The sequence below is a fragment of the Haliaeetus albicilla genome, chromosome 17 (assembly GCF_947461875.1).
Source record: "Haliaeetus albicilla chromosome 17, bHalAlb1.1, whole genome shotgun sequence".
NCBI lineage: Eukaryota > Metazoa > Chordata > Aves > Accipitriformes > Accipitridae > Haliaeetus > Haliaeetus albicilla.
The window spans coordinates 28,809,632-28,826,007 of record NC_091499.1 but is presented as its reverse complement, the minus strand read 5'-3'; the positions used below and the strand labels follow the sequence as shown (position 1 = coordinate 28,826,007).

Genomic DNA, 16,376 nt, shown 5'->3' with positions numbered 1-16,376 from the left:
GTAAGTAAAATGATCTATAAAATTTCCCAATAAAACCTGCTAACTTTTAAACCTGGTCCTTAGGGCTTCCCTTACTTTTCTTTCTAAAGTCATTTCAGGTATGAATTATTACAGAGAGGTTTGCAATACAATCAGTCAGGTAAGACTATTTCAGCAGGCTCAACAACACAGAAGATTTTTTAACTACTAACTAACCACTAATCCCTTCTGTGTCTGTTGTACTTGAATAATCAGAATAATCTAAAAGCTCTTTGAAATACATACACACATAAGAAACAACCACACAGAGACAGAAGGTTAAAGGCTGTATCAGCATAATGTTCTTTATAAGCAATTTTGGAATGAAGTGAAGGCATTTTTTACACTTCCTTCCAAAGGTATAAGAGAGAAATTTTCCTCTACTTAATTTGGAGTATCGACCAATGGTCTACTAGACTATGAAATTCACACACATAAGGAAAGATAGAAATTCAGCTCCAGATCACAGAGGTTCAACTTTTCAAGTGATTTAGGACTCATCTCATATGAATTTTCAATGGGATGTGGGCTCCTAAATCCTGCAGACATCTGCTGACCTAAATGGGCTCTCTGAATTCAAAGGTTAGAAATATATCAGCTGAGAGAGAGTTATTTTACTGCTGATCCTATTTTAAAATACAATGTAATTGTGGTCTGACCAAAACTGGTCTCCACTTCACCTCCCTGAAATTCTCAGATTGCTTCAAGATATCTGTACAAATAGGGAGAATTCCTCTTCTTCACGCGTAATTCATCTAATAATACAGTTCATACCTTGGCCTATTCCAGAACAAGAAGTAATAGCTAATATTAGTATTTCTTCAACAGGATCCAATGATGCATTCCTCAAAACGCAGATGTTGCCTATTCAGTTTTCTTCAAGGTTTTTTTTGGGGGGAGGGGAGGTGTTTGGCAAGATTTTTGTTCCCACTCTGCTCTGGAAATCTGTCTGGAACAAAGAGACCTTTCTCAGTTAGATATCCTTATTCCTTTTCAAGATTTTCTAAGTTACACTTGTTGTTAGAACAAATTGAATTTCCCGACTGTAGAAGACTTCCTTCCCTACTTCCCCATTCCATGCTCTGAGCTTTTCTAGACAAACCATCCTTAATTGCTTGGATTTCTCCCCTCGATCAGGAGGGCTCCTGGGGGGGTGAAGTCCAGGTTTCCTCAGGGTATTCTGACTCCTTGCGTACAGCAGTGGTCCAATTCCATCATTCGAATCTGCACCGCAAGGAGTTAACCACATATGCCAACTCGTTATATGAGATAGAACCAATCTTTTATATACACAAAAGTATCTTTCAAGTAACCTTTGCAGTTGTCCTCAGAAAAAACAAAATCAGATATATGCATTCAAATAATTGTAGCTACATGGAAAATGTGGGGTTTGGAAGTATTTTGATTTGGTGTTCTTGGAGTATGATGAAGTGCTGTGCTTCAGCTGAATAATTATTGCAAAAAGTGATGCATTATATAGGAAAGAGCAAAATATAGTAAGAAATTTATTTAAAAACATTGGAACTTAGTTTCTGAGTTTTCCATATTTCTTTTGTTTAGAGTCACTAACACTTCACAGCAGGTTTTGAAAAATTGTTCCATGTGGAAAAAAAAAAACCTCCCATACATTTTATATTTCTCCTTTTTCTTATAAAGGGCATTTGCATAAAAATAGTAGATTTGTTTCTTAAAAGTTTATTTTCTCTTGCTGCTCCTTCCCATTTAGAATCATCGTAATCCTCACAATAGATTGACATGGAAATGGTTGTAATGTCACAATGGAAGAATTATGACTGCAAGTAAGCAGCAGGTTCTTAAAGTGAAAAGATCCTGCTTCTGTACAAGTAGCATTGCACATAAGGAGCAATGGAGAAGCAATAAGAGAAATAAAATACTGTTAAAAATGGATTTTTCTTTGACTTTGATATTTATTTGATATTTTTTGATGAAAATAAGGTCAGCAAGAACATGAGAACAGCCAACATGTCAGAGGATTGGTCCAGCTGGTGCATTTTCTTGTCTTCAGTAGCAGCAGCCAATGGCTGAGGGAAAATGTATAAGTTCAGGCATTAAATGCTTAACCCCTGCCCTGCCAGAGTACTTGCTCAGCACTTAGTGATATGAAATAAAGGAAATTCCTGAGTCAGAGATTATGTCTTTCTATTCAAAAGTCCTTCTTCCTTTCATGCAGTTCACCAGTCCCTGTTATAATCTGGCCATACATCATTGGAAAGTAATTTTCTGTTCATAGAGTTATGGAGGTTTTCTAATTAGTATTAGTTAAACTATTTTCTTCAGAGATTCTTTAGGGTTTCTTCCACATAGCACATGGTGGTGTACTGTATTTGTATTGGGTTTGCGTGGCAAGGTTTTGGTGGCAGGGGGGCTACAGGGGTGGCTTCTGTGAGAAGCTGCTGGAAGCTTCCCCCATGTCCAACAGAGCCAACACCAGCCGGCTCCAAGTCGGACCCATGGCTGGCCAAGGCCAAGTCCATCAGTGACGGTGGTAGTGCCTCTGGGAGAACAGATTTAAGAAGGAAAAAACCTGCACAATCGCAGCCGGGAGAGGAATGAGAATATGTGAGAGACCCCCAGGTCAGTGCAGAAGGAGGGGGAGGAGATGCTCCAGGTGCCAGAGCAGGGATTCCCCTGCAGCCCATGGTGATGAAGACCATGGTGAGGCAGGCTGTCCCCCTGCAGCCCAGGGAGGTACACGGGGGAGCAGATCTCCACCTGAGTAAAGTTAAGCCCAAGAAGAAGGGAGGGGTGGGGGGAAGGTGTTTGTAAGATTTGGGTTTATTTCTCATTATCCTTGTTTTGATTTGATTGGCAATAAATTAAACTAAAATTCCCTCAAGTCCAGTCTGTTTTGCCCATGACAGTAATTGGTGAGTGATCTCCCTGTCCTTATCTCGACCCACGAGCCTTTCATTGTATTTTCTCTCCCCTGTCCAGCTGAGGAGGGCAGTGATAGAGCGGCTTTGGTGGGCACCTGACATCCAGCCAGGGTCAACCCACCATAGTATCCTAAGAAACAGTCATTATTACAATCCCAGAGTATATATCACGCCGTAGAATACAGCATTAATAATTTTCAGTTTTCACCTCATAGTATTTAGTAGTAGTAGTACTGTTATTCGTATTATTTACTGATACTGCATGAAGTACACATTTTCTTTGAACTAGATAATGAAATGGCTTGATAGGATGTATCTTTTATTCTACAAACTTCTTATTGAAATCGATGAGATCGAAAGATTGGTGTACATAATTTCTTGGAGAATGAATGGAAAAGATTAATACAATTTACTTCCTTAAATTATCAGATGCTCTCTATTGATCAAAAATAAAACCAATACAGATATAATAACAGAAAAGGAAATTAAAAAAGTACACAGCACCATATGTAATTATAAATGCCTTTTCTGAATTCAATCGTTCAGTTAATTTTCATGCACCATCCTCTCCATATTCCATAATCTCTATTCTATTTCTTTTGTCATGTAGAATTGGCTGCTGGATAATCTCCAACCTTATTTTCCACATTTCATAAAGAATATTACATTTTTATAACTATCAGTCACCAATAAATCTGCAAATGTTCCCTCACAGACAGTCCCAGTCACAGCTTTCTAAGCCTTTAGTCTGCAGAAAGACTACCTTTTAATTTTGAGAAGTTTGCCAATATATACATGATATGTGTTGAGAGGTTTTTGTCTTTGTACTTTAATTACATAAACTGTAGAGCAACATTTCAGTACTCGGTGCGATGAATTTAGAAGTCTGTAAATTCTGGTATCAGTTGTGAAACTCCTTTTATACATTATTCCCTTTTAGTTATTCCAGTTGCATTCATTCATTCCTACGCACGGGGATGTAATATGGTACAAAAGAAAAGAAATAGCTGAATGTCAGCCGTCTCAAGAGAAGATTTATGCTGCAGCTCTAAATAACTTAGCTTTTCTTAAAATTGTCACATTTCTGTTCGACAGCTTGCAGAAGCTCCTTCATACTCAGAAGATCTACACTAGGTGCCCACCACCCATTTCTGGGCTGAACCGTAGATCACTGCCCCACTCACAGAGGCTATTGCAGATATGGTGAGACAGAGGAGCTTTCAACGATAAGCTGAATTTGCCTAAGTTGTCTTTCCCTGTTTCCCTCTGCCTCTCTATCAGCAGTAGGAAGAATGTTGCCTTTATATATCCGTATTAGTGGATTTAACTAGGTTCCTAACCTATTGAAGTTTACCAGGACTACAGATCCTCCCTGGTAAGTGGTTTTAAATCCGCTGTAGTCACACGCTTTAGCAGCATTTGGAGGAGAGCCAAAGGTTTTGCCCAGGTGGACTCCTCTTGCTTTTCCTCCTCTGAGCTGTTCTACGCCCTGTTACTCGTCATCCAGTATCTGCATCTCTTGGCCAAATAAGATGATGGAGGTTCTCTGTCCAAGTGCATACAGTGGGTTCCGAGTGGGTTCTTCTCCCTGCTCAGCATCTTGTTCCCCCATAAATGTATGAAGGAAGCGAAAAGCCTGAGTCCAGTGAAGAGTTTCCAATGCCCTGTGCCTATGGAAGTGCTGGGAAATTGGCTACATGCTTATGACGAGGCAAAAGCTTTCTGGACAAAAGTCATTAGACCACTTCAGGAAAGAATACTGATACTGATATTTTATTGCAAGCTACTAACTATTAACCACAGCAGAAGTTCTGTCTTTTCCTTCCCATTTGTATAAGCCAAGGGTGCAGAAACCATAGCACAGAGATGCAGAGAGGAGGATGCTACAGTCAGGCACCAGTACAACAGGCGTAGGTACGGTCTTTTCTCGTGGTAGAAAGCCCTTTCTCTGCATGGGAAAAGAGTGATTACTGTGAGAGCTGCAAAGGTCTGTGGAATCACTAAGGGTGATGTGCTGAGCCTGAAAAAATGCAGCAGATTATCATATATCCATTGCCCAGTCCTTCAGTGAAGGGTTCTAATCCCTTGTCCTCTCCTCCCTGTGGTACCCTCCTTACCACAGGATGAGACTCTGCCTGCCTGGTCACAACAGTGGCGGATTGATAAGGTCACCAGGTTAAAGCCCAAGGCTCGAGCCGGTGCTTAACGTACAGTGTCAATTTATACAGTCATTCTTTCTCTTTTCTGCTCCCTTAATTAGTATTTAAATATTCCAAGTGAAGTGGAATAGGTCGAACAGGAGCCATTAATGACCTGAATCCAGAATACTCTATAGCCTATTTATTGGAGTGTTCATCTGGGGAGTGGAATAGACAAGTCAAAATCTACCAGCTCTTTCATTTAGAGCAGACTGCACTGAGGCTTCTCACATCCCAACTGAATTGCCCTAGCAACAATATTATTATTTAAAAGGGAACAACCTCTTTTTTTCAGTAGCATGACTAGCCCTCTGCTTTTAATATGCTCAGCCTTAAAAAGGCACTGCACATTAAATATTTTACTTGATTTTTTTTTTTTTTTGGTGTGCTTGGCAGAACAAGGACTGTTATACATAAAATAACTATGAAATAACATAGATACAGAAAATTGCTATTTTACATTTGAATGAGTCTGAATGGAGTGGGGATGTTTTTTCGTTTCAGTTTGGGTTTTTTGTTTTGTTTTGTTTTTCTTCTGGGGTACTGGAAGGTATAGCAGCTGAACTGTAAAATCAAGTGCCCATCCTTAACCGTGGACTCCTATGCTTATTATGCCTTAAGGAGAGCTTAGCTCACAAATATAAAGGGTATTGTCTCTAAGCTGCCAGGACTACAAGCTCACTCTGGACTCTGAAAGTCGCACGGTGTTCTCCTCAAAGTTGTCACCAATTGTCAAGGTTTATTTATACTTACAAGACCTTATGGGTCTTCAGATTGTATCTTAAGTGACAATTCTGAAACCAGAGGAATAGCAAGAATCTCAGAGTTTTAGCTGTTTGGAATTTAGCAAATCAATCTGTTGATGTAAAGGTGACATTTGTGACCTGATGGGGTCTGTGAACTTCTGTGTGCATGAAAAATTGTGATGTGGAGTCAGAGGTATATATCCCCGGAATAATCTTTTTATAGAAATGTATATATAACTTTCTAAAGTTCCCATCCTCATTGAAAATCAATAGCAATCACAACCCAAAGTGCCAGGAGGCTCTAGCAGACATGTGGTGGTGGATTAAAATTGGATGGCTGAAATTGTAGCAGCCTTCAACTGCACCCTCCGCTCCTGTGACAGATGTTGCCTCCCCCAAAGCAGGGACAACTGATCTGCTCATGAATCTCCTGATTCACTGCACTGCAGACTTCATCTAAAGTAAACCGACCTGGATTCTGGTGGGCTGTAATACAGACAGTGAAATTTGCCTTGGGACAGAAAATGTATATTATACAGCGGGTGGCAAGGATGTCTGGAGAAGTTCAGGGATCTGATTTTAACCTGTTGCTGAATGATCCCTGTCAGTTGTAAAAGTAAAACTCAATAGGCTCCATCAGGTGATTTCAAAGCCACAAAAATGCCTGTCTTTCTCATCCCCCCACTGGGCACCTGAAGCCCCACTGACCTCTTGGGCAGGAGCTCCGCTTAACTTTGGCACTTTTCTGAGAAAAAGGAGAATTGCTGCTGGCTGGTCTGACGGAACATTGCCCATGTGTAGGTCCCCTCTTTCTCTACTGGTCTAGCAGTGTAAATGGCATCACTGCAGGTTTGGGGAGGAGGTTAGAACCAGTAGGAGATGGACAAAAACGCACACAACACCTCAGCACGGCAAAGCAAGGAACAGGCAGAGAAAAGCATCAGGGTAGCACCATGGGTACTGCAATAAGAGAGTAGTTACAGGAGAGAGGGCAATCACCTTGATGTTATTGCCTCTTCTTTTTGGAGTCATGAAATTCCGATGGTATCGATATACAATCCACCCTACCTGAGAATATGTAGCAGCAAACAATGTCTTTCTCAGGAGTCCTCAGATAAACTCCTCCAGCCAGTTTTGTTTATATTAGTATCTAGGGACATAAACATCTATTTTCTGTGTTCAGTGGTTAGGACACCCTGTCTGGATTCTTCCAGGCAGTTCAGAAGTCACTGTCCTGTAGATGATGCCTGCCACTCCTGTGAGGATATCTTTGATATCGTAAAACATCTGTAACAACACCAGAGACCTTTCTTAGATACCTGAATCATACTGTAAGCACCCTCATCAGGAAAATCTAGCAGTATAACAGCATTTTTCTTAGCTTGACTTCCAGTCAGATTTGAGTCAATAGCTGTTCACTCCCACTTCAATGTGTGAATGTAAAAGTGGTGATTTTATTGTATAACATCCTGAGTTTTTAAGGGGAAATCTGACGTGGCTACATCAGTAGCCAAAAGCATGCAATAGATAACCTTCTAGCAAACTTGAACTTCATCTCTGCAGCATTGCTCAGATTGATAAATTGTGGGAAACTATTTCTTTCACCAAAGGCGGCACATAGCAGTCTGAATTTGAAAAGTTATGTATAGTAAATAGGAAGAAACTATTTTCATATAGCAACAGACCTAGAGGAATGATCCTTTGAATGGTAATTATACGTATAAACCTATATCTATATACACACATAGAGTTTTAATTGCTTGTATTATAACTGTGCAAATATCTGTCATTAGTATGTCCTTGGAGATATGCTGTGGTACTAATCAGATTTGTCAAGATGAGACAGTACCTTTCCATTCTCTCTTACACATCATAAACTCTGACTGATATCCCCAAGGGGAAAAAATGCATTATGTGTCATTTATGACCTGTTGCATGCACCAATTACTTGCATTTTGTATGCAGTAGGATAACAAAATGCTATTGATTTTGAATTTGACTTTAGGAAGCTGATGTTTATTGCTAGCTGTCACTAGGCAAATTTTTCTTCCTACTGTGAAATGTTTGATCTAAAATTTATGTTTGGAGAAAGGGAAGCAGTGATGGCTTTATAATATTTTTTAAAAAAAGTGTATAAATCCTATCCTAGTAGATAGACATTATTCATAAGCAGAATAAACATTCTATAAATAAGACTAAATTTCAAATAAGCAACAAAAAACATGTAATATGCCAATCTTGTTCTGCTTACACAACACTGCTGTGTAGCAGAACAGCTTTCCGGGGCTTGAAGCGAGGTACTGATCAGTGTCGGGATGCTTGTGCAGAACCAAGCTTAAAAGGTAGAGCTAAGGGAAGTACACGCAAATGCAATGCACTACATAATAAACAGACGAAATGTAGAATAGTAGAACACTCTACCGATATGACAGATTAAGAGTTAGGGAACCTCTAATACCAAAATTGTCCTTCCCAGTTCTACAGATATATGTGAGATCCATAAAGGTCATTTCAGTATCACTTTAGAGTAATGTTCTCACTTTCTACAGAAAAAGGAACAAAACCATTATTCATTACTAGAAGGGTTGGAAGTCTAGCTATACCATCTCTTTTTTGGGGGGGATAAACATATGTGCCTATGGGTAATATCAAGGATCTAATCCTTTCTTCACTTATTTCTTTAAGAATATCAATATAGTGATTCTCAAATAGAGGCTACATACATATTGTGATGGCAAATATCTGAAAGTCTTCAACAGCCTTGTACCTTAGCTCTAGTGATAGTTTCCAAATGCATATTTACCATTTTCTATGTGAAAAATGAAACTAGATCTGTTTATCTTTGTATAGAGCAGCTCTGCCACTTTCTTTGCCTCTGTCATCCTAGAAAATTATCAGCTTTATAGATGGTATCAGTTGTGACAGAAGATAGGTGATCTCAGGGTGAGAAGCAAAGGTATGAGCAAACCAGGCATCACCTGATTCCTTGAAATTTCAGACCTCTGTGTGGGCAAGGGTCCCTGAAATCACTGACGTCAATTTAGGAGAGTTGGTATCATCAACCAGACCAGGAACATATGTAACATGTCTTTGAATATTTTAACAGTAGCATACAAGCAAATATTGTAAACTAAGCTAAGTGGAGATACTGTGCTCTTCTACTGGTTTTGACTGTGGAGTTATGAATATTTTGACTACTGTTATTGTATATACTGCAAAACAAATATCAACCAAGATTGTTTAGGTTATCACTTTCTTTTGCAAAGAAGAGTAATTTGAGAACTTTCCAATGTGGTCAGGTTTCAGTTACCATAGTTTTGGTTTGTGTCCAGAACTAACATTTCTTAATACCCCAGGAAGAAGTAGGTTAAGTCACTACTGTTAACTGTCCATTAAACAGTTAATGTGTGTCTACTGTTTACTTAGCTAATGTACATACTCACCTTTGTACCAGTTTTCTAGTACCAGACCTATGCTTTCTGGAATTAAGTCTGCTCTGGCACTGTAACTTGTTTTTTAGGAGATTATTTCATTAAGTGAAAAAATGCCACAAAGAAAGGTATTTAAAAATCAGCTACAAGCCTCTTCGCAACTTGTAAGGGTACTGGACATGTAAATCAATTGTGTTTCTGTTAGATGAAATGGAGTATATACGTTCCTATTGCCATTGATAGGTGTCCTTGACAGCAGAATTCCAGCCAAACCTCGAGTGGCATAGACACATTAGCTCCATTACAGTCGATGGAAGTACACTTAATCACATCACCTGAGAATCTGGCCTACAGCCTGTAACAAGACTGTCCTTTGGAGAGTAATAATATTTTATGCTTTCATCAATCAGTCTCCTAGGTCTGTAGCTATTCATGGCAGCCTAAAAAATGTCATATTATAATCAAAAAGGCTGGTCGTGGCTATTTCACCATGTTTGCTCCCAAATTAACTTTACTGAAAGTGGCCCCAGTTCAGGAAAAAATCCTTCCAGAAAGCACAAGAGCCTGTCTTTAGTAAGACAATATTTATATTTATTTTAAATATTCTGATTACAGAGCAATTTTGAAACGACACTCATATTCTTGATTTTTAAGCTCCAAGTGTTACATTCTGTTTCCTCTGGTTTCCCTATTTGCCTAGGACGTGTGTCTACAACCACGACAATAATAAATGGTAAGAACGGATCCGTTCCCTCCTCATCCATGAAAGTGGGCAAGAAATCGGTTACAGAAGACCTCGTGACAACGTTCAGCTCACCAGCAGCATGGCTTCTTGTTGTTGCTCTGATTGTTACCTGGTCAGCAGTAGCTATTGTAATGTTTGACTTGGTGGATTACAAAGCCTTTGCAGGTAAAATTCAGCATATTCTGTTTGACGTCTTGTATATTAAAATTTAAAAATTTATTAGGGAGTGTGTATTGTGTAAATATGCATGTCTCTCACCTTCTTGGAGGCAGCACAGTGTCTCTGCTGAGTTTACCAAGAGAGGAGATATTGTGAGAAATGTCAGAACATATTAGTTTACACTTCATACATCTTTATAATTTAAATCTCTCCATTTTGCAGCCCATCCTCATCCTGGAAAATGTGTATGTTGACAGTAATATAATATGTATATGAGCATGTATGGTCAGATTTCTGTTTTGCAATTTCTATATAAAATTATTTCAAGAAAATAAAATTAATTATTAATGCACATTTTCTGAAATATATTTTAAAGTCTTTCATAGTTGCCTTGAGTATTCTGACACCTGCTTACATAGTTCAATGGCAAGAAAAATGCAAAAGATCATTTCTAAGCATGCTAACCCTAAAATCATCTTCAAAACCCCTAAGCACAGAGGACCAGATTCTTAATATTAGCTAAGTCACACCCTTGTCTTCAAGAAGGCAATAATTCCAGCCTAGTTTAAGACTTGGCAAACTGACTGAACAACATCAAGTTTTGGGGAACATATTGGTTACTGAGGGCAAAGATAAAAATGAAGTGGGTGGTACAAGGAGTGTGATTGTGGCTGAGGAACAGGAAGAAAGGAATGGGGAATAGAAATTACCTCGCCGCTACTTGATTTTTATGCCTTGTAACTGGCAATGATATAAAATGAAAAATAAGATAAACTGACTACTTATGTTTGTAAAGGGTGCACTAAAACTTTTGTGAGGTAAACAGCCTGTAATGACTGGGGAACATGTATGTGAAACAGAAAACAAATTATTAGGGTCCTTTTCTTTCTTAAATAAGAACTCCAGCTCTAAAGTTATCACATCTGTCCCATTAATTAACTAGGAATTGAAATTCAGACTTCAGCCTTTTAATTCAAAACAAATTGAGTCGATGTTTCAAAGTTAATTTCCTTGACTTTATTAGTTTACTGATAAATCCATAGATTTTTGTCCTGCTATATATCAATATTGACCTCAAGATTTACTTAAAAAGCTTTTGAGACATAGATCTTGAAAGAAACCAATCAGTCCTGGATCAATGGATGACTCAGAAGCTTGAAATGTGGAGAAAATATATTACAAACCTCTCTTAAATTTGCTGCTTCTCACCTGTCTTTGTTTTCAGAAGGAAATCACTTGAATCCCAGCAAAACATCAAGTTACATTTGATCGATCCTTCCAAAACAGGCATCAGATTTTAGTTTGGACACCACACGCTTAGTGCTGTAACATAGATATAAACCAAGAGAGGGAAACCACCATATTCTGCTTTTAATTTTCCATATTAACTATCAATCAGTCAGTCAAGTTCCTCATATGTTTTCAATGAGCAGCCAAGAACCAGGGCATAACTCGGACTAAACTCTTAAACAAAGCAATTCCTGAACGGGCTGTCAGCTCATGCGTGCTCGATATGCTTACTAGTCAGGGTAATGCTAAGCAATGAGAATCTGTATTCATACCGGAGACTGAAGGAAACTTTCTAAGCAGATGGAAATCTGATGTTCATGTTGTATTGGTTAAATGAGCTTAAATCCCCCAAGTGTTGATGGAAACTGACATTTTCAGACCAGGCTGTAAAAATAAAATCATGTCAAATTTAATCTGCAGGGTGCATTCATATTTTGTGGAGATCTTTGAGAGAGGATACTTCAGTATTTTGAGATCATGAGTTCGTTTCATTTCCTTCCCGAAGATATTTCTGTTCCTAAGTGATTAATTAAGGCAGCATTTAAATTGGGTCTCAGTGGTCAAATGTTAAGAGAAGGAAGTGCTGTGCTCCTTCAGACCAAGATTTATTAGACTTTTTTCTGTATTTACATAAATATAACAATGGCTACATAGCTCTTATCGTGACCCTTGGGTTTCAACTCCTGAGTTCCTACTCAGTCTGATTTTTCCTGGTCAAACCCACAGATTTATAAACATTCCATGGAAATAGCTGAAGATTTCACATAGGACCACCTGGCTGACGTTATTGATACTAGAATGATTTTCACCTTCTGACAGTTTGGCCCTTTGCCTCCAGTGGAGGAAATGCTGTCTTTTCGTAGTGAAAGTAGAATTTGGAGCATATTTTTAAGTGACTCCTTTAAATCTAAAACCCAGTGATGTTTTCTCTTGGGTTTGACACTGTTCTTTGAACAAGACCTGCATAGAAAACGGGAATAGTTATTTGCAGGACTGTAAGTTTATTTTTGCAAGCATGATTAAAATTAATTTCCTAGTTTTCAAATGTAAATGAAAGATGCCAAAGAAACTGTGTTCAGCTGTATATTTTTTAATCTGTAAAACACAGAATATTCAGTGTATTTTTCCTTAAATAACACTTGCCTTTCATAAGTCAGTGCATTCAATTTCTTTCCCATTTCTTTACCTGAAGTTCCATGAAGTTCAAGTTTAGAAAGTATGCACAGCATACGAATGAGGCCAGCTGAGCGAGCTGAACTTGATTAGTCTAGAGAAGAGGAAACTGCGGGCTGACCTAGGAGCAGCCTGCAGCTTTTTGAAGGACAGTTACAAAGATGACAAAGGACTCTGACCTACGGGCTCCCACCAGAGACTTCCCCGACGTTTCTGTGCCAGAAACGACCGTCCCCATCGCAGCGCCACTGGCAGTGACGGTACGGCACAGGACCGACTGCGGCAGAAAAGAGGAGCGGGTTGACATAGGAAAGCAGGCTGGAAACCGTGGCTGAGGAATGGACACGGATTTTGTCCTCCTGATTACTCTACAGAGCTGCTAGCCTCTGGCTAATGCAGGAAGTGGAATGTCCTAAATTATGAGTTATCTAGATTATACAGAGATTCATGGAGTTCAGTAGAAAGACAACACATCAGCAGAGTTGGAAGTATTTTAGACTTGAACTCAGGCATTGTTCTCTTATTTCAACAATTAACAATTTTGCTCTCATTATCTTAAAGGCAAATAACTCCAAAAAGACATAAAGTATTGGTATATGTATTTTAGCTCCTATGCATTCTTTCAATTTATCAGAGTAAACTTCACACTGCCTCTATGATTAGAGTGCCACCCCATAGATTTTGCTTCTTGATTACTACAGCTTCATGTTCTTTTAGAAGTAAACTGTCAAGTTTGGGAATTTTGACAATTTGTATGAGATGAAATTTGTCCCAGAAGTACCTATATGAAAATGAGGTGTTTGGTTTCATCCTAAAACAGATGTGGTAAATTACTTTTGGGTGGGCCCTCTTTATTCAGTACTTGAAAAGGAGCCTTTAGAACTGAGGGAGGCTGAAGGAGGATAACGCTTAGGTTGTAGGCAGCTGAAGTTAGATTACATGAATTCAAGCTCCACTCACAGAAAGATTTAAGATATATTTTGTGTTATTTTACACATCCAGAACATGATTACTGTAAATTCTATAGTACTCTGTAGTATTCAGGCGGTGCCGATTGTGATATAAAAAGTTGCAGGAGGACCCTGTATTATGGGTTGCACGTGTAAAGCTGTGCCTCCCTGGTGGTTACGTGTAGTTTGTTCGGAGGGAAGAACAGAGACGGGATCTGCAAGTCAGCTTTGGCAGTGGATTTTGAGGAAAGCATGAGACAAGAATTAGATCAGCGCTGAAAGATTCACCCCTGTTCTATCTACCCAGAAGAAGGAAATTAAATTTTGCAGTGTTTCGCTTTAGTGTGTTATGCTCATTCCTTTGAGGAAAGAAATGAAAGCTTGCATTCCTATCATGTTGTGTTGTACAACTATAAACATGACTGAAATATTTCTAACATGGCATGGAGGTGACATGCATTACAAAAGCCTGAGATAAGAAAGTACAAATCTCATGCAGTACATAGCATGTATGGATATGCAGTAAGTAGCACACCGCGTTGGAAGACCTCTTGTACATTCTCAGTATTTTCAGAAATGCAGAAAAAGATTCGTTGTGGTTTGATGTGTGCTTTGCAACAGTTTGTTATTACTACCATCCTTTCTGTTAGAAAATACACCTTGTTAATTGGCTTCATAATTCATGAATGTATTTCACGCATTTCTTGTACACATAACTGGATTATATATTTTAATTGGTAAATGTAACTAAATAATTTAAGACTATTTTAGTCCTAAAGATTGATTGCCCAGGAATCCACGTTTACTAGTGGGTTAATAAAGTGTTCAGAATTCCCTGCCATCTCTGTGACCAATTACAGCTAATTAACACCACCCTAATTTCAGATCCAGAGTGTTCAATATTCAGAGTAAATTGATAGTGATTTAGCCAGTCACCTAAAGGCCAGAGTAAATCAAACCTAATGAAACCTCACCAAATCTATGAAATCCAAAACTATCCGAAAAATAATCTAAGTGAAAATATAGAACAAACACACAGCACGATGAGCTTGCCATTTTATCGTGACTGCTTCAATAAAAGAAAAAAGAGCAGGCTTTTTGTTGTGGATAATTCATTTTGCTCAACCATAGAGAGGCTTTTTAGAGACCTGCAGCAAAGGCAGACCTCTGTGGAGGTAATGCCTGTCAATGACAGGAATGGGGACTTAACAGGGCATGGAGGCACCGAGCTCCCAGCTCCACAAGAAGCAGCAGGGCTTCCAGTCAGATGTTTTCTTTAATGTTTGTTTGTTTTCTTTTTAAGTTAATGGGAAAACATCTGGCCAAATTTTTGTGGGGTTATACCTATTAACGTGTCAGTTAACATAACAGATAGACCTATTAACATGTCCAGTAGAGGAAAAAAAACAAACAAACAAAAAATTAGGAACCATATATTCACATGAACATCTGTATTTTGGACAAAAAAAACACATGAAGGTAAAAAACAGGACTCCAAACAACTTGTCCTATAATTGACACATGGACATTTTTTTCCCCAGTCTCCTGCATGACAAACCTGTAAGGTGCAAAACCTGTTAGGTGCAGAATGTTTGTTTCATCATTAAGAGAAGTGGAAGTCAGCAAAATACAGCTATTCTACTGGGTTTCTTTTTTTTTTTTTTTTTTTGTAAGGCAATCATTATTAGGAATATATACCTCCATTTTTCTCGTGGAATGTCATCACACTGTAGTCATTGTGCTGAGCTCGTGTTCACGGGAAACTTTTAAGAATTGCAAAAAGAAGAGTGTACCTATATTTACTCTTGTGTTTTTATAACAGTATATCCTTCAGTATTAAAACTGATAATACCTTTGAACTTATTCAGGAAGAAAAAAGAACTTCTGGCTTAGTTTAAAGCACCAGCAAACTTAATGGAACAAAATTTTGTCTCTTGGTTCAAGAGGTGTTTCACAGGGTCACCAAGTGGAAATAACTGGCAAAAGCTTTTCCATACATGCAAAACCCTAGACAAATCTCCCACAGAACAAAGGAGCAGGATGTAAACAAAAAAGTGTTGGTCCTCGCTGTGCTTACCTTGGAACTTATCAAAATAGTGGTAGTCTTTTGAAATACGATTTTTACTGTCTTTACAGGTGTCAATCCAGAGCACGAGTAAACAGTTTACCCATTTCAAAGTTCTTCATGAAATTCTCAGTTGAATTATATGGGACTTCCACTAATGTACCCAAAACCTACAAAACACCTTTTTTTCACTGTCTTCCACAATGATAAAAACAATTAAAGGGATTTAAACCTAATTCCAGTTTAAAGAAGGGCTGCCTAGATGACATCTTCTTTCCCATGTTTCACTCTGCAGCAAATCTCACAGCTGAGTTATAAACCCCTAGAAAATGAGTTTATACTGGAAAGAATGACAGTCTATGAAGTACTGCAGTGCTGCGAGTACTCTGTTCATCCCAAATGGTCTAGCATATACATGATGATAAATTGTGAGACATCAAGCCTCATGAGGTCATGAAGTTGAAAATATGAAATTTCAGAAACGGACTCGAATAGGGAAGGATCTAAGAAGAGAAATAAGTCTTGCATGCTTAAATGCACTTCATGGGATACAAAACACAAATCAAATTTCCAGCCCATAATGGCATCTGTGAAATTTCTAATTTTAAACAAACAAACAAAACCAGTAATTCATTTCAGCAACAATTGCAGTAATGTAATTCTTTGGTTATTTGCTGTTGAAGAAATTGAAATAATTCAACTAG

General features: G+C 38.4%; 1 protein-coding gene across 1 annotated transcript in view; it reads left to right on the top strand.

Moving 5' to 3' along the window:
• TRDN (triadin) overlaps window positions 1-16,376 on the top strand; it is a 239,427-nt gene that overhangs the window by 28,169 nt on the left and 194,882 nt on the right. The window contains 1 exon segment of the mRNA XM_069805163.1: window positions 9,991-10,200. Coding sequence (XP_069661264.1) covers window positions 9,991-10,200 — 210 coding nt within the window.